This window comes from Natrix helvetica (assembly GCF_964273705.1).
Source record: "Natrix helvetica genome assembly, chromosome: 1".
In the NCBI taxonomy this organism is placed as follows: domain Eukaryota; kingdom Metazoa; phylum Chordata; class Lepidosauria; order Squamata; family Natricidae; genus Natrix; species Natrix helvetica.
Window position 1 is genome coordinate 167,866,044 of NC_138548.1, and position 25,294 is coordinate 167,891,337.

The 25,294-nt window shown below is 36.4% G+C and overlaps 1 protein-coding gene across 8 annotated transcripts in view; it reads left to right on the forward strand.

Moving 5' to 3' along the window:
• OSBPL6 (oxysterol binding protein like 6) overlaps positions 1–25,294 on the forward strand; it is a 101,892-nt gene that overhangs the window by 19,193 nt on the left and 57,405 nt on the right. For 7 of the 8 annotated variants that reach the window (XR_014173902.1, XM_081936513.1, XM_081936511.1 and 4 more), the window contains exons 2-10: positions 9,734–9,995; positions 13,060–13,155; positions 15,840–15,962; positions 18,023–18,076; positions 20,087–20,200; positions 20,301–20,471; positions 21,028–21,160; positions 22,172–22,275; positions 22,830–22,916. Coding sequence is in view for 7 of the 8 variants with exons in the window: in XM_081936513.1 (XP_081792639.1) it covers positions 9,894–9,995; positions 13,060–13,155; positions 15,840–15,962; positions 18,023–18,076; positions 20,087–20,200; positions 20,301–20,471; positions 21,028–21,160; positions 22,172–22,275; positions 22,830–22,916 (984 nt within the window). In the remaining variant the exon portion in view is untranslated. The remainder of the gene's footprint in view (positions 1–9,733; positions 9,996–13,059; positions 13,156–15,839; positions 15,963–18,022; positions 18,077–20,086; positions 20,201–20,300; positions 20,472–21,027; positions 21,161–22,171; positions 22,276–22,829; positions 22,917–25,294) is intronic. The other variant, XM_081936516.1, reaches the window with a different exon arrangement.

The window sequence follows — 25,294 nt, forward strand, 5'->3', positions numbered from 1 at the left end:
CTCCTGGCAGATAGAGTAAAAGGACTGGAAACAAACCAATATCTTACACAATTTTTTCCTTATTCTGATTTATTCTTGCCTACCTCACTGACAAGAATTACGTATTGCAATTTTGAAAATGTTGTTAGTTCCTTTGGAAAAAAACATTCATTAAGGAGTTCCTGATTCAAAGTTTTATACTGATACTATTTGATCCATAGAATTATAGTTTGTTATTTGAAAACCTTATTGTCACAGTAATATTTCTGGTGGTTTGCATCTTAATACTGTATTTGAATTCATGTTTGGAGATTCTGCTTACATGGTACAGCTAATATACTATTTTACCACTGGGGCACTTACTGGAATTTATTTATTTTACATTAAAAATTCTATCTAGAATGCTAGAATGATTTCTACATTTAGTTGCAGCGATTAGAATAGGACAGGACACACATTCCTTTGCCACAATTTGGATTTACTTTTTAAAAAGATTTGTGGGCGTTGCCTACATCACTAAATGTAGTGGGCCCTTTAACTCCTGATGCTGAATTCTGAGTTATTTTTCCTGAGATTGGAATAAATATTCATTATAATATTATTAAATATTGATAATGTGAAATAGGCCATCCAGTTCACCATTATAGTTGCTATAAAAAGCAGTTTGTGGCAAGCTAAATGTGTACTCTAAAGGTCAAAAGATGTGCAGAACAAAAGCTGCCAAAAGTTCAGTCACATTCTGAATGAAGTCATACCTGCAAGATTAGGTTGCAGAGCACAAAGCAAGGTTTCAAAGGGTTAAAAGCAGGTGACTGTGTCAGAAAAAATAATTACAAGTGATCTAGATCATCTAGAAAAGGTAGGACAAAGTTGTCTATCATTATTTACAGGTAGTTCTCATTTAATGGTAGGGACCAGCAAGCAACTAAGTCCGCCATAAAATGAAGTAATCTTGTGGTGAAATCACAAGCTTGCTTATGTTATTATTACTTTAGCTTTCGTTTGCTTTACAGACCTGATAAAGTTGTAAATGTAAGGAATCTTCACAGGAATTTTTCATCGGTGTTGTAACTGAGAATGGTTGCTAAAGAAGGCAGTTGCTAAATGAGGATTACCTGTATTTTATTGAATTTAGAGGCTACCCAACTCTAAATGATTCTAGGCATCTTACATTTTAAAAAGTAAAGAAGTGTAAGATAAAGAACATACTTGTCTGGAAAAAAATCCTGAGCTACTGAGTAGAGATCATTGAAGCCTGATAAATTCAAACTCTGATCAATAGATCAAGAATGAAAAAAGGAGACCATTCCATTATTTTATTATTATTCCTTCTCTCCCTTGGGAAGAGTGGAGCATGTTTGATTCAAAGCAAAGAAATCAAGGATCCAGATCCATAGGAATTAGAGGTCTAAGATATATAGAGCAATATAAGAATTGGAGGCTTGATGTAAAAAATTTTATTTTATTAAAAATATTCTAAACTCTGGGTTTTTTTGTTACCCAATTATTCTACTTTTATCTGTATATGTGTATTTCTGGCTTAGACAGCAGCTGTGGAGATAAAAACTGAACGCTTCAGTTGCTCTTTTTTCCCCTTGCTCTTTGATTTTCAACTCTTGTTCATGTCCTTAACCTTGATATATATATATATGCGCATTTCTTACTGATTCAGGCCACTTATTCTGAACTGATTATAATGTCATATGGTCTCTCTGCTCCCATTAAGCTACAAAAAGGAATGTGGAGGCAGGAGGTTTGTCACTTTCCGCCTCCTGATCAAATCTCTGCAGAGAGAAAGGGTTTCTTGAGAATAAAGTAGATAGTTGCATTCATCGAGTGGGCTGTCCTGAGGAATTGTTGAGAACATGTAGGTCTTTTATGGAAGTCTCTTATGGGAATCAGGTATGTCCCACTGCATTACATCTGTCTGCATGGCTGTGTCTTACATTAGTTATCACTAGACACACCATTCCTTGGCTGCAAAGTCCGAAAGACTTAACTAGTTTTCTGCATAGGTAGCTCTCGAGTTGCGATAGTAATTGGGAACAGAATTTATGTCACTAAGCAATGCAGTTGCAAAGTGGGATGTCATGTGACCACATCGCTTAGTGACTCCTCATTGCTGTCATTAACTGAATTCCACCAGTTGTTAGCTAAGGACTCGCCCCAATCCTAGCCATCTGAGGCTTGGTCCCTCCCAGCCCCAAGCTTTGGTTTGTCCCAGTTAGAACACTGCCTACCCTTCAACTTCTTCCAATGGCTTATTCCCCACTCCCAATCTCTGCCTTCTGAGCACCTTGGGGTGAAGCTGCAGCTGCCCTGAGAATCCCCAGCATGGTCCAGCAGCATGGCACAAAGTTGCAGCTCCCTGCAAAGCTGCCCCAGCCCAACCCCAGCTGCAGTCACCCTCACTACCCTGCACTCCAAGAATACTGCCACCCCAGCTGACTTTTGCCATCTTATTCTTCCTGCTGCTTATAACACATGGCTGACCTGGCCCTTCATGAAACAGCTGCTGATCGTGTGGGGTCAGCTTCCCCTGTTCTTGTGAGGAAATTGCCACATGTGAGCTGGGGAAGGAAGAAACTTGTGTGGCCAGCAACTGTTTTGTGAAGGGGCTGGGCTGGGTATGCTTGGTCAGCAGTGGGGGCAAGAAGATAACAAAGTTCAGTTAGGATGGCAGGGGCTGTGAAGTGTAAGGGGTCAGAAGGACATAGATGGGGAAGAAATTGCCTGGTGGGTGTTGGAAGTGTAGGGGGGCTGCCAACTGCTCAAATTTTGATCACATGACTATGAGGATGCTACAACTGGTTTAGGTTGGGGGACCATTTGTAAGTCCATTCAGGACTATTGTAACTTTGAATGGTCATTGAATGAATGGCTGTTAGATGAGAACTACCTGTATTTCCTTGATTGCCATCTAGTTGTTTAGGTTTTAGGTTTTTAGGTTTTATTAAATTTATAGACCGCCCCCTCTCCCCGTAGGGACTCGGGGCGGTGTACAGACCGTTCGTGTATAAAACAACAAAACATAACATAAAACATCAGACAAAACAACGCACACATACCGTCTGTATATACAACCCAAACCAATTAAATAATTAAAAACAATTCTAAAACCAGTTTAAAACCCCAAAATTTAAAATTTAGAAAGCCATCCAGGAAGGTCAGTAGTAGATGTTCCCTGTAAGTACAATTACAATTACAATTAGACCAGGCCGGCTAGTCGAAACAGGTGGGTCTTGAGTTTCTTGCAGAAGGAGCGGAGATCCGAGGTGGTTCTAATATCGGGGAGGAGGTCGTTCTAGAGGGTTGGGCCCATCACAGAGAAGGCCCTATTCCTAGGCACCGCCCGCCCGCACTGCTTAGCGGACGGTACCCGGAAGAGTCCCTCTCTGTGAGAGCGGATTGGTCGCAGGGATGTGTGGGGTAGAATGCGATCCCGCAGGTAACTACGTCCCGAGCCATGGAGCGCTTTGAAGATGACAATCAGCACCTTGAAACGCACCCGAAAAGCCACAGGCAGCCAGTGCAGCTCACGCAGGAAAGGTGTTACATGGGAGTACCTAGTACTCCCCATAATAACCCGCGCGGCTGCATTCTGAACCAGCTGGAGCCTTCGGGTGCATCTCAAGGGGAGCCCCATGTAGAGAGCATTGCAGTAATCAAGACGGGAAGTCACCAGGGCATGAGTGACTGTGCGAAGGGCGTCCCGCTCTAGTAGGGGGCGCAATTGGCGCACCAGGCGAACCTGGTGGAACGCCCCCCTAGCCACGGCTGTCACATGATCATCTAGCGACAGCCGGGAATCTAGGAGGACGCCCAAATTGCGTGCCCTATCCGCCGGGGGCAATTGTTCCCCCCCGATGGCCAGAGATGGAACACATTGGCTAAAGCGGGGCGCCGGTAGCCACAGCCACTCCGTCTTGGAAGGGTTGAGCTTGAGTCTGTTGTCACCCATCCAGACCCGCACGGCTTCCAGACACCGGGACATCACCTCGACGGCTTCGTTGGGGTGGTTCGGGGTAGAGATGTATAGCTGAGTGTCATCTGCGTACAGATGGCACTCAACCCCGAATCCTCGAATGATCTCGCCCAGCGGTTTCATGTATGTGTTGAATAGGAGAGGTGAGAGGACCGACCCCTGTGGCACTCCGCACGTGAGCGGCCTCAGGGTCGACCTCTGCTCCCCCGCCAACACACATTGCGTCCGACCGGAGAGGAAGGAGGAGAACCACTGCAAAACGGTGCCCCTCACCCCCATCCCCTCCAGCCGACGCAATAGGATACCATGGTCGATGGTATCGAAAGCCGCTGAGAGATCTAACAGGACTAGAATGGAGGAACAACCCCCATCCTTCGCCCTCCAGAGATCATCCACCAACATACACACACCTATTATTGTGTTCAGATTACTACTGAAATAAATAATGGTAATTTCTATGAGCTTATAATGAACTTGGATGGCACCATTACTAATTATGCCAACTATTTATTTTTTATGGGAGTGCAGAGTCCCATCTCCCTGCCTATTTATAATTTTGTATGAAAATTCACCTGCAAAATAGTTTTTCCATGCCTGTATCTATAGCTGATCCAGACAGTTTGTAGAAAATCAGAAATCATAATGAAGAAATAAAATCTTGCCTTACTACGCAACATGCAATGCTCTTCATTCTGCTGTCCATTTGGGTTTTCTCCTGTACTCATTCATTATATGTTTTTTAGAGAGCTAGATGGTCCAGTATTGTATTCAAGTCTAGAATTGGGAACGTCTAGGTTTACCTTCACTGCTGAAAAAATAGTAGACACTGACACACACACACAAACACACACACACTCACTCATTATCTCATCTCTATTGTACAGTGTTTCTATGGTGGGAGGTAAAATGGAGCTCATGTGGGATATAAATCAAATCAATCAATAATCTGCTTCGTCTCTGCATATTTTCATAGACTGTATAAGGTTTGTAATCTTTGCATCTTGAGTTGCACTGACAATTATATCATAATATTCTGCTAGGAGAAATCTAATTAGAAATACAAAACGGATCTGGATTTCTTAAAAGGGCAAGACTCAGAGTGTATCCATTTCTATTGGTGAATTAGCTGTTGTAATTATCATAGAAATTGTCCTTTTAGATTTTATAGTGCTGTAATTACAACTGTTTTATCTCTAGGCCCTTGCTATGATACTTAATATGGTATTTTCCTAACACTTTGAGATAGTGTTAAAGCAGTCAAAGGTTTTTCCTTCAAAAATACTTGTGTGTACCCACTAGAGTTTTCTCTGGCACAAATCTGGAAGAGAGCGAGAAACTGTTGGCATGCTGTTAAAAAGCTTATATTAGGAAAGGAATCTTTTGCACTGAAAAGATATGTGGTGTATAATTAAAGCATCATCTCTGTTTGAAAACTTAAATTATAATGGATGTCACAGACTTCCAGAAAGCTAGTGTCAGACAAGGCATACCACACCATACAATACAGACAACTGACGATTTAAAATATATATATATTTAAAGCCCTGTTTGATTTGTAAAAGTAAAGTCCCCTCGCACGTATGTGCTAATTGTTCCTGACTCTAGGGGGCGGTGCTCATCTCCGTTTCAAAGCCAAAGAGCCAACGCTGTTGGAAGACTTCTCTCTGGTCATGTGGCCGGCATTTCTAAATGCCAAAGGCGCATGTAGCGCTGCTGCCTTCCCACCAAAGGTAGTTCCTATTTTTCTACTTGCATTTTTTTTAATGTGCTTTCAATCTACTAGGTTGGCAGAAGCTGGGACAAGTAACGGGAGCTCACTCCGTTACGCAGCACTAGTGATTCGAACTGCTGAACGGCCAACCTTTCTGATCGACAGGCCCAGCGTCTTGGCCACTGAGCCTTGTTTCCTCTGTGGTTGATGCTAAAATAAATAGGCATTCTGAAGGTGACATTTAATGATGTAGCTTTTATTTGTGTGTCCAAGCAAGCAGCAATCTAGAATAGGAACCGTCTATCTAATTGTTGGGTAGCCTCATACTAACAAATAATACAGATAGTCCTCGAATTGCCACAGTTCATTTAGTGACCATTCATAGTTACAATGGCACTGAAAAAAGTGACTTATGACCATTTTTCAAACTTACAACCATTGTAGCATTCCCATGGTCAAGTGATGAAAATTCAGATACTTGGCAACTGACTCATTTATGATGGTTTCGGTGTCCTGGGATTACGTGATCACTTTTGCGACCTTCTGACAAGCGAAGTCAATGGGGAAGCTAGATTTACTTAACATTTGTGTTACTAATTTAACAACTACAATGATTCACTTCACACCTGTGGCAAGAAAGATGGTAAAATGGGACAAAATTCACTTAACAAATGTCTCAGCAACGTAAAATTTAGGCTCAATTGTGGCTGTAAATTGAGGACTACCTGTATTAATAATTTATACAACCTTTCTTTGAAAAGCTACGCATGGTGATACTAATTCATTATATACTGTACTTACGAATACAGATTCAGTATTATTTACTGGAGATTAATTCGGTATTAAATAGCAAGATTATGTGTGAGTGTAACCTTCACTCTCATCCATGGGTGTTGAGGAAAACTTACTACTCTGTTCTTCTTCCTCTACTCCAATAGTCAATTTAATTAATATAATAAACTCTGTTAGACGTTTGGGATGTTCAGCCCAGGAGTATGGTGTGAAGGAGCTTTTTGACATTTCATAGCTGTGGATTTTCTTTTTTCTTTGCAGCTGAAGTCCAGCCCTAGGAGAGTTTTGGTGTTCTGTGGCTCTGGGGCTGTTTTTTTCTTTTTCGTAGCACTATGCCAACACCAGCCTGACCCGGTAACCAGACGGGGCATGCTTTGTCAGTAGTGGGGGCAAGAATACAGTAAAGGTCGGCTTAAGCAGCAGAACACAGGGAGATGTAGAGCTAAAAGGGCATAGATGGAGAAGAGAGATAGGCTGGAGGAAGTTGAAGCATCCCTCTGGTCATAAATTCGGGGAGCCTGCCAAGCACTCAAATTTTGATCATGTGACTGTGGGTAATACTGCAACAAGTGTAACAACGCTACTATAACTTTGGATGGTCGCTGAACATATGGTCATAAATTGAGGTATATCTGTACAAGTTTAAGTCGCCTCTTCGACTAGTCCCTGTTTTGATTAAAAAAAATTGCATGACACTGAATTTTGTTTTCCCAACGGCTTAAAAAACATTGCTGAAAATAAATCTGTGTTTGGGAAAACCAATTTGGGTTCTGTTGATTTTTCCACAACTATGAACCAAATTAAACCTTTAGGTACTCGCTGCTAAATTTAGCACTGCATTCTCAAAATATTCCATTTACTCTCATTTATGAAGTGAAACTAATGCAGGGTAGTTTGGGAATTAACACTGGAATATGTGAAAGAGTTAACTTGGTATTAAAAACACATCTGAAAGTGGCCTTGAAAAGTACAAATATAATTGTTCTTGTAGCCCTTTGTGGTATGCTGTGCTGTTTATTACAACTGAAGCCATAACCTCTGATGACTAATACTTGACTCAGCCATCATTTTTTAAAAAACTGATTCTGTTTATACAAATAAAATTCACTGAAGGATACTAGTTTTAAAGGATAATAAAATTTATAGGCTAATGCTGTTTCAGTTTTATCTGCCACGTTAGATGTTCATCAGTAATTTTAATGTTGATTCAGTCATGATTGTGATAATAAGGAAGAACTGCTTCCAGTAATTGGGATCACTTTAATATACTATTAAACTCAACAATACAACACCTGCAGATTTCAGTGCTCCATGATGACATTCAGATGTAATGTCAAAAATTGTTCATAAGCCTATGACTTTCATATTCTGTCTTCTTTTACCCCCTATTTTGTCTTTTACAACTGACAATCCAATCATGGTTCAAATCTTCATGACAGCAAAGTTTCATGAAGAATTTGTTTCATATAATATTTAAATCTTGTGTATTATTATTATTATTATTATTTATTTTGAATCCTATTACTATTAACTTAACATTTTTAATCAGTTTTGAAGAGTGTAGCTCTGGAAATGGTTTAAAATACTCCTACTTGTTTGTTTATTTATTTGACATATCAGGCCACAAAGGATAGCCTTATGTTCATAAGGCTATCCAGGTTATTCCAAAGTTATAATTGTGAATAAAGTGGGGAAGGAGACAAAGCTTAGTGGTAAGATGAGCTATAGAAGAAATACAATTCCAGATACTCTGGAATCTTTAAAAAAAAATTTGATGTCTAGAGCTTTAACTTAGGATAGATAACTCTGAAATAAAATAGGGATACAGTTATTGATAGAAAGCTGGGCAAAACGTGTTTGTGTTTCTTCTTAAGCGGTATGCTAATATTGACAGTAATTTTAAACTCTGTAACAGACAAATATATGACTTAGTCAGAGACAGTTTGTGGTATATGAACTAAGAACATAAATATGTCAGAACAGTTAACTGTTCTTCATTTTGCATCTGATTTGCAGCATTTAACAGCAATGTGTGATGCCTATATTTATTTTACTATATACCGGTATACTTCATATATATTTTTAGAATATATTTTTTCATTTGTTTAGGGTTTTTTTGTGTATAAAATACTTCCAGAATATCTCTTTTGGAGTTGAGGTGACTTAAATCTGATATTAGCTAAAATATCTCTGATCCTTTCTTTAGTAGCAATTTGTGACGTAGTTAACTCTATTTTCTTCTTTTATACATTACTTTGAAACTATGAGATAATAGGAGGAGGTGAAAATAAAGCAAATCATGGTTGAATTAGTTGCAACTGCAGAATGCTTTGATCTTTCTCAAATTAGTACAGATACTATTTCCCCCCCCCTTTTTTTTTAGGAAAGTGTGGGTCAAAGACATTTGTACATGCGTCTGTTTTAAACAAGGAAGCTAATATAAGAAAAAAGTAGTTATGCTTAGTATTTCCCTGATAGATATCAAATAGTATACCATATAAAGATGAAAATGGTCCATAGCATACATATTTTGTTACTGGGAATCAGTTTGGTCTAGTGATTAAGGCATCACCAGGCTAGAAAGTGGGAGACCGTGAGTTCAAGCCTTTCCTTAGGCATGAAGGCCAGTTGGGTGATTTTGGGCCTGTCCACCTCACAGGCTTGTTATTGTGTGGAAAATTGGAGGAGAAAGGCATCTTGGATGATAATAAAAATAATAAAGGCAAAACATATGCATATACATATACCTATACATATACCTCTCACAGGCAGTTATGTCTATTTTTTCCAAAGTTATTGAGAACATGCTGCAAATGCTGTTTGTTGGTAACACTGAATGTTCATTTGTGGAGAAAATAAATATGCTCTGATTACTGTAACTATTTTGCTTCTAACCTGTTCTATGAATGACACTTGTTATACATTTACAATATATGTCTTTCCAAAGAAATAAAGCTGAAATGGGATAGAGTGGAGAAAACAGATTTTAACAATTCATTTGCAAGATACTATGATGTGTCACTTGGGAAATCATTGGAATAGAGTAATCAATATTATTTGAGGAGGTATTCTGCTGTTGAAAAAAGTAGTAATTATTCTGAAGACTAGAAACTGCCATTTATTTACTGAGATTAAATGTTTTTCATAGGGCTGATAGATGGAACCTAAGAGACCTGTTTTTGTTTGACATTTTAATTCCCGCTAATTCATGCTAATTCACGAATACAGAGCATACCATCACTTTCTCTTTTCCTTTCTCCTTCAAGATTTGGTTTGGATGCCTTTTATATTAATTTGAGCTGCCCATGTAAAGAATAGACTCTGGGAGAAATGCTGAAAATCACTTGGCTTCTTCTTTCCATGGAAAACTGAACGGAATGTGGTGTTAGATCTGTGAAAGGAGGCCCATAGAATTTAGCTGCAGTGATGAGTTCTGAAGAGAAAGGTATTTCTCCTGCTCACAGAACCTCCACACCATCACATAAAGCTGACTCCTCTTCATCATATTCCCAATGGGACACTAGGCAGGTAAGTGAAAGAGTGTTCTTTTAATTACGAATGTAGAAATCCTGCAAGTTAGTTGTGGCGTTCTTTATTTACTTCACCTTTTAAAGAAAAAAGTGAGTCAGTGGATAAAATTATGTTTCAGTAAAGATAGCTGTAATTCATAATGGCAAAATCCTTTGTGAATTCTCTAGTTCTTTGGTTTTCTAGTACCATTTTATCTTATATTATTCTAGTGTATCCACTCATATTGGATTATTATACAGTCTGCCTAATACCTTCTACTGCTGTCTTGAGACCTTATCCCCGAAGCCTCTCTGATTCTTCTACCTACCCTGTTGAAACATGTTGAAACACATTGTTAGTTTATTTTTTTTATTCCACCTCTGACAATACTGAATTATTTTTGACCCTCCTTCAGATGCTCTGCTGCCATTCCTTGATTCCTTATGATCAAACAGTACTGGTAGGGTCAATCCTTTTCTTTTTCGCAATACTGCTGGTAATGGCTAGCAGTGTATCAAAGTGAAATATTGGTCCTGTAATGCCTGACATTTTACTTCCCAAGAATGCCTCTCCCAAGACTTCCCACAAGGGACCCATTGCTATTCTGAGGAAATTTTCCTGTCAGAGCTGCCTTGAGAGCTGTTAGTTTGTCTATAAGGAAGAGATCATAAATGGTTATATCATTCTTTATAGAATATATCTTTGTGACTTGAGCCAGAATTTACAGACATAATTTGGAATTGGGCATTAATTATTAATTCCAAATCAAAACATATGTTTTAGATGAAAGATAAATATATTCTATATGTAATATTAATGTTTAAAATAATTATAAAAATGTGATCTAAGGCATAATTAATTATTCTTTTGCCTGGTCTTGAAATAATGTCATTACTCACACCAAAAAAACCAGTTTTTGTTTTTACGGAAGAACAGTGGCAATTCCAAATGAGATCCATAATTCACAAACAAGCAATTACAAATTGTTTTATTATCCCCAGGTTATGTTAAAATTAGTCCCTGTTAATTACCTCCAATTTAAGAAAATGCATTAGAAAGATGCAGAATTGATAGTATTGTATTCCAGTAATCATTCATCATGCGTTAATTAGTCTTTCATTTCTTGAACTTAATTTGATCATTTTAAATTCTGTCATTAGAAAAATTTCTGTCTCCCATAAAACATTAGTCACGTTTGCTATTCAGTTGTTTTCATGATGCATCTATTTTGCTCTTGATGTTGTCTCTCTATTATTCTTACTAAATGGCTGAGGTAGTTGGAATAAAATGTAAATCACTAAACTACATTAAAATAATATATAATATAATATAAAAGCATTATTAAAACCCAATAAGAAAAGATGGATCTTTAAGGCTGGGCCTAAGTAATTAAAGCTTTAAAGTACTGATAACCAGTACTTATTTCTCTCCAAAAATAAAAGTAAAAAGTTCAACTGCTTAGGAAAAGGTATAAAATTTTCTTTTATTAGCCCTAGACTCCATTCTGGTTCCTGCATTTTGACTCTGCAATTCCTAAACTATGTATAAAGTAAAGTAGAACATTTCATGCCCACATAGGCCTTACCAGCCACCTGCGGAATGGACGAACATCATAAAGTAGAGCACATTACTGTAATCTGATCTGAAAGTTATGAACCGGTACAATGTTTTGATATCATTTGCTGTCATTGTACTATACAGCTAGTGAAAGTGTTCTTGGGCATACTTTCATCTTATACTATTCAGATGAGACAAGCAAATCCAAGATTAGGGAGAAGGAGAGGGAGAGCACTATTGTCTTAAAGCAAGAGTCCAAAGAATAGATTTATATATCATAGCATATTGTCAAATTTTCCTGGATCAAGAATAAGCCAGTTGGACTGTGCCCAGTGCTGCAATTCAATAGGCAGAAGCTGATTAACCGGTGTAATTCTAGAGTTGTACAGGTGGAAGAGATCAAATAATCCATTGAGCCCAATTTATTCTCAATGCAAAAATCCAAATTAAAGTGCCCCCAATAGTCTGCTGTCAACCTTCCCTTAGATAACCACCAACTTTCTGTAAATTTCTTTTGACAAATTGTATATTTGTGTAATTGTTTCCTCAAGAGGTTTTAACTGAGCATGATTTCCTTATGCAAATATCAAGCACCCAATGAAGATTCTTTCAATATTCTACTCTTTTAATTTTCTGTAAATTATGTTTTGATAAGGAACAAGTGAGTCACCTTAAAAGAACACACTTTCAAAAGAACATTGCAAGACAGATATTCAAGTCTTTGTACTTTAAAATAGATACATCAAGAATAAATTTATTCTGCTTTATAGTACTGTGCTTGACAGATTTAATTCAACTCAACTCAAGGCAGGATCAAACTCATGTTTATCTTCCAAGCATAGAGAGAGAGAGAGAGTTTGACGTACTTTTACCTAATTAATTTTCACATTGTTATAGTGTATACAGTGAATGGACTCAGAATTTCATCACATTTTTTTCCTAAATTATCCATCTGTGAAGTTTAATGGACATGCTCTGCTATGGATGGCATCTGCCATCATAATTAGGGTTATCCCTAATCCCACATCTGGGAGAAAAAAATCCAGATAACTACTAGATGTGGGAAAGAATCAGATTTTTCTGTACATCTTGGCTGCCCTGTTTGTGCTGGTCTGAATTTCTGCAGCCCAATTATAATATTCCTGCACATGAATCCATTCTTGCCTCACACATGTTCACTTTATATCAGAAGAGTATGTACATAATCTCCTGTTGTACTTTAGGCAAGACAGCTGTAGACATAAGCCATTTTATATTAACTCAATGTAATTTTGGAAATTTTAAGGAAAAAAACTTAATTATACTATCTTAAGTTGGCAGAAAAAGTCTGTTGAATGTTAAGATGCTGACTGAAATAACATTCAGTACTAAAATTTGAAAATAATTTATCTATTTTGTTTATTAGAATAAATGTTTATTAGAATAAATGTTTTTTTCCCCATTCCCTCAAAGCTTCTTACTTATATATAACAACTAAGTATTTTCAATGACAAAAATTTACTCCAGTCTTTTCTTTGTGTTTTAGAGTGGCCATGTGTTAGAGCGAAATGCTTCTGTTGGAAGCGCAGACTTGATTATTGGGAAACAGTTGTTAGAGAATGAGCCAATCGCTGTATCTAAGGTAAGTAAAGTCTTGGTTCCTGCATAAGTAGATGGTTGCAGAACACCCCCAATTTAATAATTGAGGGTGTTCAATAAGGCTATGCAAATCATTTGCTTGTAGCAATACTATAAGCCAAGTGCCATTCCTCAAAGTACTGAAGCACTGAAGTGCTTGCATTAAAGTCTGCTTTGAGGGCTTTTCTAGGTAATCTTCATTTCTACAAAAATAGTGATCCTAGGACTAATGATAAACGAGAAGGATTCAGATTATGTTTAAAGAATACAGGCATTTTTAAACAAATATTAAAAGAACTTGAAAGTGTATTTTCTGGATTGCATTTCATGCATATAAATAGTTTATATTTATAAATTATATTTTGGAGGAAAATTCAATTAAAGGACTTTTATTTGAAGTGGATCTTGCATGTTCCTTCTATGGCCAGTTTTAATTATACCAATTCATTCTAAGGAATCTAATACAGTTTAATACAATAGCAGAGTTGGAAGGGACCTTGGAAGTCTTCTAGTCCAACCCCCTGCCTAGGCAGGAAACCCTATACTGTTTCAGACAAATGGCTATCCAACATCTTCTTAAAGACTTTCAGTGTTGGGGCATTCACAACTTCTGGAGGCAAGCTGTTCCACTGATTAATTGTTCCAACTGTCAGGAAATTTTAGTGATTTTTTAAAGTTACAATGGCTTTGAAAAAAATGATTATGTAATCAAAATTTGGACTCTTGGGCAACTGGGTCATATTTATGATGGTTGCAGTGTCCTGGGATCATGTGATCACCTTTTGTAACCTTTTGAACAAGCAAAGTCAATAGAGAAGACAGATTCACTTTGTTATTAACGTAACAATTGTAGTGATTCACTTTGTAATTGTTGCAAGAAATGTCATAAAATGGGCTAAACTCATCTAACTGCCTTGCTTAACAAATGAAATTTTGGGCCCAGTTGCGGTCATAATTCGAGGACTACTTGTATCCTTTTCATCCTCCCCATCTTCCCCATCTTGAATCGTCATTGCTGGGTTTCATAACTGTAGAGGTCTAACAGAGGTTGCTCAGCCCTATACTGAAAGTGTGAAACTTTGGAGAAAACTATAAAGATAAAACATGCTAGAGCTTCTTGAAACATATGTTTCTCATATGCATTACGAGGAAGAAAAATTGGATTAAGAAACAGCTTTTTAAAATCAAAAGTTATTCTAGTTAATTGAAAAATAATGTAAGTGCTGCATATAATGAAAACACAATACATCTGCTTTCATAAATTCTGGCACTAGAAAAAAAATGAATGACTACTATCAATGCATTTTCTTCCTGGCAAAAGAACAAAGGCAAATCATATGAAACTAAGCAAACTACAAGAAACATACAGATCGACCTTGAATTACAGTGGTAATTGGTGCCTGATTGTTAAACAGGTCATTAAGCATGGTGTCATGTGACCACATTCCTTAGTGAGGGCAATCATGAGAGTCCCTGTTGCTATCATTAACATAATTCAATCATTAAGTGAGAACCCTGATTGGAACCATTTCTAGCTTCATCCTTTCCAGCTCAGATCTTTGGTGAGTTAATTGATTGCTTCAGTTGCTTGGAAGTTGGAAGTGGCACTGAAAAAAGTGACTTATGACTGTTTTTCACACTTACGACCTTGCAGCATCCCCATGGTCATGTGATCAAAATTCCAACATGTAGCAACTGACTCATATTTATGACAATTGCAGTGTCCTGGGATCACATGATCAAAGTCAATGGGAAAGCAGATTTACTTAACAATTGTGTTACTAACTTAACAACTGCAGTGATTCACTTAACAAATGTGGCAAGAAAGGTTGTAAAATGGGGCAAAACCCACTTAACAAATGCCTCACTTAACGACATAAATTTTGGGCTCAATTGTGGTTGTGAGTTGAGGACTACCTGCATGAGATTTTGAGAACACTTTCGTACATAAATACTGCAAGGTATATAATGAAAAACCTTTTACTGAAGACTGAATTCAGCATAACACAATCCTTTAATGTATCCCTGTACTATATCAGTAATTCATAGAAGTGCTGTTTACAAGTCTCTGTTCTATTATAAACATTTAAGGGATTGAACACGATGAGTAGCATGATTTTTATAGTTATTGCTAGGCAGAATGCTACAAAACAGCCCTTGTCATTTGTTTCTAATCAAAGAATATGGTTATAATTTAAAATATTGTTCCTAGAATTATTGTGCCTTGATGTACCCAGTAAGTTATGCTAGGTTCATCATTTGCAAATGGATAACATCTTTGCTTGCTACAACTTTAGATAAGTACATACAAACCAGATTTCGTCCAAACATTTTTTGGAAAAGAACTAAGCCCAAATAGAACTAAAGCTATTTTAGCTACGATTAATTATGAATGGAATGAGATGCTGCCAAAACTGGTACCTCCTAGGGGTATATAGTTTAACCTTGGAAGTCCCTCAGTAATTTCCTTAGCATATACTTCTGGAACATTCTTGTTCTCAGTGTGGTTTATGTAATATCCGGTTTCTTATTTATTTGCTAACTAAAGGCAATCTTCTTGAATTCAGTGGGATAGATTTTATGTAAATGTACACTGGGTTGCCAAAACAGCTTGAATAATAGGCACCACAAAACTGAAATTTTGATCTGTTTGGTTCTGTTCCATCCTCTTCTCCCCACTTTCCTCAGGAGCCAGACAGCTGGGAAATTATAGAAGGCTTGAAAATTGGCCAGACTAATGTCCAGAAGCCAGACAAACATGAAGGATTCATGCTGAAGAAAAGGAAATGGCCTTTAAAAGGCTGGCACAAGGTAAAATATGTGTAAAACGTGCTGTTATTTTCATTTATTACACAAAATTCATCATGAACTGTAGCAAATTGAACTCTTGTCAGAAACTGAGGAGCAGTCATTGAATCGTGCCTACATGACCTTGAATTTGATGACAGAATCTAAAGGAGGCTTTCACTGACTTCTTTCTTCGTTTTGCACTCATGTAATGCGTTGAATTCTATCAGCATTCAAGGGAACATGATTAAACCTTCCTCAGTTCCTCATGGGTCTAGAAACAATCAGTTATCATGTGATTATATGCCCTTTGCAGAAATTTAACTGCGTCAGCATATATATGTACTACTCAATTATAGACCTACACACAGTCAGAGAAAAAGCGAGAGATAAAATGGACTGAAATATAAATTGTACTCACTTATGAAGATGTATGTGATTCAGAGGGAAATATATCTCTGGTATGGAATAGAAAATGCCAAATTCAGTGGTTAAATTGACATATTTGATTGAAGAAAAAACCAGTATCTACATTTAGTGTAGACTTCTGGACTTATGATTTATGGTTTGCATGATTAGAAAGGTTAGATAGACTATAGAAAGAAGAGAGTAATGGTTTAATCTTAGAGAGAGAGAGAGAGAGAGAGGTTAAAATATAATTGTGAGAAAACAATTGGAAGTCACTTCTTTTATCTTAATGTTTTGTTTTTTCTACTTTCCTTTTTTTTCTTTACCTTTTTTGTATTTTTAGCTTTTATCTCTTTTTTTCTTTATTTATTGTTCTCTTTTAGTTTGTATTAGTTCTTAACTATTCTTAATACTCAATAATATCTGTCTGCCTGTCTCATTGAATGTTGGTTTGATTATTGTAAAAAGGAATTGTTCAGACTCCATCACAGTTATTGAATGAAGTGATGATACAGAAATCCTTCAGTATGATATATGAAACTGGGTAAATTGTAAGTGTTTAAGAAAGTAAGAGTTTCTCTGAGATTGGAGAAGCATTTGACAGGAATGGTTCTTAAAAAAAGTGTATCAATTTGACTTATGAGGCCTTTGTGTCTTTTAATTCTGATCCTGATGCAAAGACTTGCAGGAAAACATTTAAAGGGTTCTGCCAAGTAAAGTTGCTTAAGATCCTAGCCTTCAGAAACCCAATTCTAGTCAAGCTTTCAGACGCAGTAATTCAGTAGGGTTATTGAAATTGCCCCATGCATGCCTCGATTCAATTCTGTCAAATAAAACAGAGACACTTTCAGAAATTCAGACAGGCCCCTTATTGGTACAAGCCGCAGAATCTTGCTGCTTCTGTCAGAATGATGAAAGCAGTATTGCATCTGAAGCGCTGCTCTTTTTTTTTTTTGAGATACCCTTGTTACATCACAATGCACATAGGCAGAGGCAGGGTTTGCATCAAATGCTGCAGTGCTGCTTGTGTCAGTCTGATTCTGTCATGATCTATTGGAATGACCTTGGGAAGCAAGAGAAAGAGCCGCAGACTGGATAACTGTCACACCAAAGTATCTCAGTCCAGAGAAGGAAAAAGAGTGTAGGAAGCATCTCAGAAAGCACCCTCCCTAGTTTTCTAGAAGGAAAACAATGTGAAAAGTGCTTTCAGATTTTATTTCTATAACCTTACAGTAAAGGTAGCGTTAGCATTGTTTAGTGCTTCTTGTCTAGACTAGTTTGAAGGGCAATAGATCCTTCCTTTCTCTGCTCTGGGGACATCAGGGCTCCTTATTCAAGAGGACTACATACAGTAGGTCTTGTTCTTACCCATATTGAAAATACTTTGTTCCCGTATGATCCTGTGAGTTATTTATAAAAAAAAGTGATGGATTGTATTGCCATATACCATAGCTCAATTCATGAATCAACATTAATGATTTAGCTTTAGGATTGATTGATTGACCATGTTCCATCAAGCTGATGTAGACCAATCAAATAACTAGGAAAATCTGTCCCTATCTTGGCCCTTCATTTCTTGTAATGATGTTTATTGCTGCATGCAGTGTGCTTATGTCTTCATTAATACCTTTATATAGTCTCCATTGCATTGTGATCTACATATTTTTTTTCTGCAGCGCTTTTTTGTTCTGGACAATGGAATGTTGAAATATTCAAAGTCACCAATTGATGTAAGTAACCCTGGAGCCTTTAAACAAATGAGTGTTACATATTATTTGGATGCTTAGTTCCAGTAGTGATGCAGACATTCCTGTACTGCAGAGAAAAGGTATAATCCTGCCATTCAGTTCCGCTTTCCCCCCCCACCCTCCTCCTTTTATCTCAAACCTTCTGGATTTTTCAGTTTTATAATTTGCCAGATTTTATTTGTGGCAATTAGATAATTTTTAACCTCCTGGGTTTTTAGTGTCTTTGAGCTTGATTGTTTTCCAGCAGTTATTTCATCACCTAGAGATGAAATCTCTTTCCTGTGGTTTCTCCCTACATCAAGGAAGAAAGCACACCTCAAGTAAGATTGACAGGGCAAACTCCTGTTTATAATGAGCCAGCAAATTCCACCCTCTGGCTCTTAAAGTATTAAGGTTTAAAACTGAAAGCATATCAACTTCTTTCTTTAATACTATTTTAAAACGTTACTTTGGTCAGATCCGTGTTCTGCCTTTTGCAATATTTGATTGATATCATCAGTGTACCTATTATGCAGCACCTGTGTCTTTGTAGGTCAAATGCCTTGGAAACTCTCTATGTGCCATTTGCTGCTCAATGGACTACAAAATACATCAAAACCTCAATTTCACAGAACAATAGAGGGGAAGGAATAATTGTTAGATCTGAATGTCTATTAAATGGCAAAGGGGATACATAAAACAGTAAATGAATTTTCTCCATTGCTTTCATGAACCAATTTTTAATGAAGATTGGTAAATTAAGGGTTTACCATACTAATAAGTAGTGGTTAGAGATTTTAAATTGTAACTTTGTTTTATTTTAATGATGTAATTGTAGGGCATAATAAAACAATTATTTTTACCATAATAATACAAGCCAGTAATTATATAAACATTGAAAAAATTCTAGCCCATAAAAACATTAAAATAAAAAATTGTTGCTGAAACTTCATAATCTAGCAACTTAAATAAACAGCAATATAAAACAAACAAGGCCTACAATATTGTAGATGAATTTAGTTTTTGTTGCATTTTTAGAACTTCATAGATTATATGTAATATAATCTATGAATCTATAATCTATATATATAAACATACTATATATAGTATGTGAGAATTAAGCACATTTTGTTACTTATTTTATAAAACAAGAGTTTCAGCACAAAATGCTCATAAAACACAAAAGTGATCTTATAATTAATTTTCTTTTTATATATAATCATGGGAAGGGAAAATTGGTTCAGAACATGTTGATATTTTGTTCAGAGGAAGAGTTAACTATTTAGATAACATTATTTTCAGTTATTTCTGAAATATGTGTATAATAAATGACAAATATAAGTTTATTTATGTAGTTGGTGCCTTCGGGCCTATTTTGGAATTTATATAGGTACAAATTTTCATGAGGGCAGAAACTCTCTATTATTATTTATCAGTATAAATTGATCTTTACAGATGTAGTATTTACATATGAATTATGTATCTTGCCAGAATTATATTAGCCATTTTTATCATCATAGCTTTTACTATTACATAGGTGAGCCAGTGTTAATCTGAATTTATTTATTTAGCAATAAAAGTAGCTGTCATAGAAATGTGACTTAAATTAGATGTGTAATTTTTGCCTGTACGTAAATGTGGATTATCTCAATCGTAACCGCAGGTTTGTTTTTCATTCTCATATTTAAACATCTGTCATTTGGTTGGTTTTGTTCTTAAAATAGTTTTATACATAATTATTCCACATCTTTTATTTACTCAGCCTGTGAAATGTTGATATGTATGTGTGTGGGGGGAAAAAAGCAGTGCGTTTCTTACATAATAATCCTGTCCTGATAAGCAGCGTGTGATAATGTCTTCCCAACGTTTTCTAATTTTTGCTATTTTATGTACCCTTGCATTATATCCCAGAAAGCTATTCATCTGTCTGTCCATTCTAAAGAGTAATAACTTACAAATTTTGCCTTTTATTTCTTAATGTGCATATGTTTACTTTTCTTTATTTTTTTTCAGACTCAGAAAGGAAAGGTTCATGGCAGCATAGATGTGGGATTATCGGTTATGTCAATTAAAAAGAAAGCACGTAGGATAGATCTTGATACCGAGGAGCATATCTATCATTTAAAAGTAAGAAGTATTTTTACTAATTTGTATTTTCAAGTTTTGCTGTAAAAGGAAGATCAAATACTATTATTGGATTCCTCACTCACACTGATTTTTTTATTAGGTAAAATCCCAGGATTCATTTGATGCTTGGGTGTCCAAGTTGCGCCATCATAGATTATATCGTCAGAATGAGATTGTGCGATCGCCACGGGATGCCAGTTTCCACATATTTCCTTCAACTTCCACCACTGAATCTTCACCAGCTACTAATGCCACAGTGCTGGAAACTAAGGTATAATCTTTTTTGGTCAGGAAGAATATCTTCCTTCAGTTCATACATAGTTGTTTTGTAATAAACAACATTACTATCCACTCATTTTTCTCCACTATAGTTGCAAATGAAAATGGATGCTATTATATATGAGTAACACTAACATCAAAAAGAACACACTCAACAAAGAAATCTACTCTGTACAGGTAGTCCTCGACTTACAACAGTTCACTTAGTGATCATTTCCCATGGTCATGAGATTTATATTCCGATGCTTGACAATTGACTCACATTTTTGACGGTTGCAGTGTCCCGGGGTCATGTGATCACCTTTTGCAAGCTTCTGACAAGCAAAGTCAATGGGAAAACCAGATTCACTTAACAACAGCATTACTAATTTGACAACTGTAGTGACTCACTTAACAAAAGTTGTAGAGTGGGGCAAAACATACATACGCATACATGCTTCAAGTTTCAAAGAAGAGAATAACAATTATCACTTTATTTTTATCACAGGCAGTTTTTCTCCCAGAATTCTCACAGGTATATGCATATATGTGGCTATATCTTTCTTTAGGTCTCACAGAATAATTTCCCCTGGCAACCGTCTATCCCTTGCAGTAGCAGTCTACCTGAAACATGTACTACTGGCCAAAGTAAAGTAGTTGCTTGGTTGCAAGAATCGGAGGAGATGGACAAGTGTGCAGAAGGTCAGCACCTCCTTCCTTTAATCTTCACTACTATTGATATAGCTACATGCAGAACATAGCTTGAAGCTATGGATATGTACTTATTGTATGTTATTTCTTGTGTGTCCAATCATACTTGGCCAATAAAGAATTCTACTCTACTCTACTCTACTCTACTCTACTCTACTCTACTCTACTCTACTCTACTCTACTCTACTCTTCTCTTATGTAGCAAAAAATATAGGAAATCTCCCTCAGCTGTATTTAAAATGAAGCCCCCTCTTTTTAATTATATGCCATTTTTCCAAGAACCATCAACATTCAGATTTTCAGGACTAATCAACATTCTTTCCTAATGTTAGTATATTTTATAGTTAAAAGTTGTCAACTTCAACTTAACAAGTATTTCCTTTGTAATATATATCTCTGTAATAGCTGAAAATTATGTAGTTTCTATTATAGGTAATAATAACGTATTTTATACTTTCTACTTCAATGTATCCTTTAAAAGTTTTTAAATAGTTCTCATTTAACTCAGAAATAATAATTGTAGGGATTAAAGATAATCTAAAATGAATTTTAAGATGTTCCCATTATTTGCCTTGAAATACAGTTTAAGAAGATAGAAGAATCAAAGAATAAAAACCTTCCCAAAACTTTTGAATGTTTCCAGGGAGTTTTTTTCAATGGGTCTTCCCACTAGCACATAAATAGTTCTGTTCTGCATATGGAATAATTTGCCATCATGATATCCACCAATCTGTGAAGTTAATTCTGAGAAGATTTGGGGACATGCAGGAAGAAATTTTAATAGCTGCGTGGAATAGAGAAGGGAGCCCAAAATATATTAGCATAATATGTCATGAACTTTATGGATTTTTACTGTGTGATTATCTTGTTTCCTTTATGGAATGTTAATGGGGAATGAGGCTTTCGGGTGTCATCATTTCAGTAAGTTCTCTTGTGTTCCTCTAGCAAGTAAAATCTTAATCAAAGTATGTTTTTGTTGTCCTAAATCTGTTTTTTTGCCAGATCTTGCACATTGTCAATCAAATCTTGTAAAACTCAGTAAAATTCTTCAGAACTTAGAAATACTTCAGAGAACTCAGTCAGCACCTAGTTTCACAGATATGCAGGTAAATAAAATTGTTTTAAAAAATTATTAAAATAATGATCGCTCATACAATCTATTTTGCATTTGAAATATTCTCTATGAACATCCTCTGCTAACAGCCATATCGTTATCAGTATATAAACTTCTAGTATGACACAAGGTGATGCAGAATTATTCATTATTACAGTCAGGTTCTCTAATGAGCATCAACTGAAATAATTTTTAAGCCTAAATTGCATATTTTGTTCTAAATTTAATGTTCAGTTGCCCTTTTGTTCTTTGTTCTTCGTGTTAAGAACTGTTCTGAAGAGAGAAATGGAATGATCCTAGTTAGCAAATTTTAGAAAGAAAACTTCATCGTAAATGGTTGAAGAATTGTCTGGCAATTTTTATTTTTGGAACTGTCTTTAATGGCATGTTTGCTTTATCTGTACCATAATGTATAGATTAGCACTTTGCTTATGTTTGGCAGTCAGCTAATGCTCAGTGTTTGTTACTAACTTTTGCAGTATTGTCCATGTCAGCTTTGTCAGCTTTAACCCAATGCTTTACTACTTTAATTATTTTATAACATAGGCTAACAGTGTAGATAAGAAAGACAAGCGTGTCACCAGAAGATGGAGAACAAAAAGTGTGAGCAAAGATGCTAAAATACAGCTTCAGGTACTGAGTTCACTGTTTTAACTATGGTTTGGTTAAATATTTGTTAAAAATAATAAAACATAAAACTAACTTGAATTTGAATTACTGGATATTTAATTGTTGATAGCTTTTTAAAAATTGAAAATTAAGGTCTGCTGTTCAAATTATTTCTGGAATTATTTGTCCTTTCTTAGAACTGCCAGACCACATTGCAGAAATCCAGAGGACCACTGGAAAGTAGTAGATAACTATAAAAATGTATCTAGTGCAGGGGTGTCAAACTCGTGTCATCGTCACATGACGTTTCGTGACTTTTCCCCCTTCGCTAAACTGGAAGTGGACGTGGCCAGCACGTGATGAATCCGGGCCACAGGCCATGACTTTGGCATCCCTGATCTAGTGGTTCTTTGGATTTTACAGCCTTGATCTGGTAGCCATATCATTTCTCCTCTAAGCATAAAGTCTTATTAAATGAAAAGGAAGAAAGAAATGAAGACAGAAAGAAAGAGAGAAAGAGAGAGACCTAAATAGATTGTGCAGAAGCTATATGATTCTTTGTTATCAAGACACTACGATAAGTTACATGTTGAATATATGTGTCTATTTTGTGTGTGAACATATTTTGGGAAATCACATTTACTCGCCATACTTACGGAGCAGTTATAGACAGTAGCAGTGTGCAAGGTTTATGTACTCAAAAGAGTTATTGTATCAGAAAACATCCTTGTATAGATGCCAAAAGTTTGGTTTTCGTAGATGCCTTAATATAGGGGGAGGGAAATCAACTAGTAGTGAAAAGACAATAATATATATTGTTGTTCAGCAACTATACAAACATGATGTTTTTGAGGATACCAGTAGGTCCACTGCTCATCAAAGCACCACAAAATCATGTCTTGGATGCTGGGTTTAATGAAATGAAAACAGCATTAAATCTATTGAAAAATGTTAAAACGGCTGGAATGAATGGAATTAGAGCCAAGATATTCAAAGTTGGTAGAGATAATGTAATTCTTATTTTTATTTATTTTATTTATTTACTGAGCGCTTATAGACCGCCCCCTCTCCCAAAAGGGACTCGGGACGGTGTACAGTCCATATCGGAAATACATCATATAAATAACTATAAAATTAAGCAATTAAAATTATTAAATAGATAAATAGATACGAAGGAGGATAAAAAGATTTAACAGAACTGTACAGCTGAGTAAATAGTTTAAAACCCCTACAAATATCCCATAAAATTAAATTTAAAAAACAATTCCCCTAAAATACCAGTTAAGAAATATGTTTGCCAGGAGGTAGCAGTTATGATTATGCCAGGCCAGCCAATCGGAACAGGTGTGTCTTCAATTTTTGTCGGAAGGAGCGGAAGTCGATGGTGGTTCTAATGTTGGGGGGGGGGTCATTCCAGAGGGTTGGGCCCATCACAGAGAAGGCCCTACTCCTTGGTGCCGCCCGTTGGCATTGCCTAGTGGACGGCACTAGGAGAAGTCCCTCCCTGTGAGAGCGAATTGGCTGCAGGGATGTGTGTGGAGAGATGCGATCCCGCAGGTAGCTAGGTCCTGTGCCATGGAGCGCTTTAAAGATGGTGATCAAAACCTTGAAACGCACCCGAAAACCACAGGCAGCCAGTGCAGCTCGCGCAGGAGTGGTGTTACGTGGGAGTACCTAGTACTCCCCATGACAGCCCGCGCGGCTGCGTTCTGGACTAGCTGCAGTCTTCGGGCGCGTCCCAAGGGAAGCCCCATGTAGAGAGCATTACAGTAGTAATGTAGGCATTACAATGACTACATTCACTATTTTCCATTATTTGGCAGTCAGAGGAGGTTTCCATTGCATGGAAATGAACGATTAAAATCGCTACTTTGGAAAATGGCAATAGTTGCAAATGAAAAAGCCACTGAGACTTATTACTTTTACAAGTCCTTGGGAAGATCTTCATGAGAATCATTGACTGACTTTCCAGAAACAGTGGGAATAGACAACTGGAGATCAAACCAAAGATTATTACTTTATGTGTTTATGAAAATATAAACCATAATTTATATTTCATAAACGCATAAGCCATAGTGCAGAAAGAACATGGTGAAACAGACTGTCTCAAGATTGGCAAAGGAATAAGTCAAGACTATGCACTTTCCCCTTATTTATTCAATCTGTATTCTGACTATATAGTAAGGGTGACTGGATTGAAGTATGTCATGATTTTAAAATTGGAGGAAAAACATCAATAACAGGTTGTTGATACTACCCTGATAGCAAAAATGGCAATATGGCAATATGGAATCTATTATTTATGGAAGAATTTACTCTAACAACTTTATAAACATTTATGAGTGAAGTGGGATATCTTCACCTTTTTTTAAAAATGACATTATTTTCATGAAAACACTATT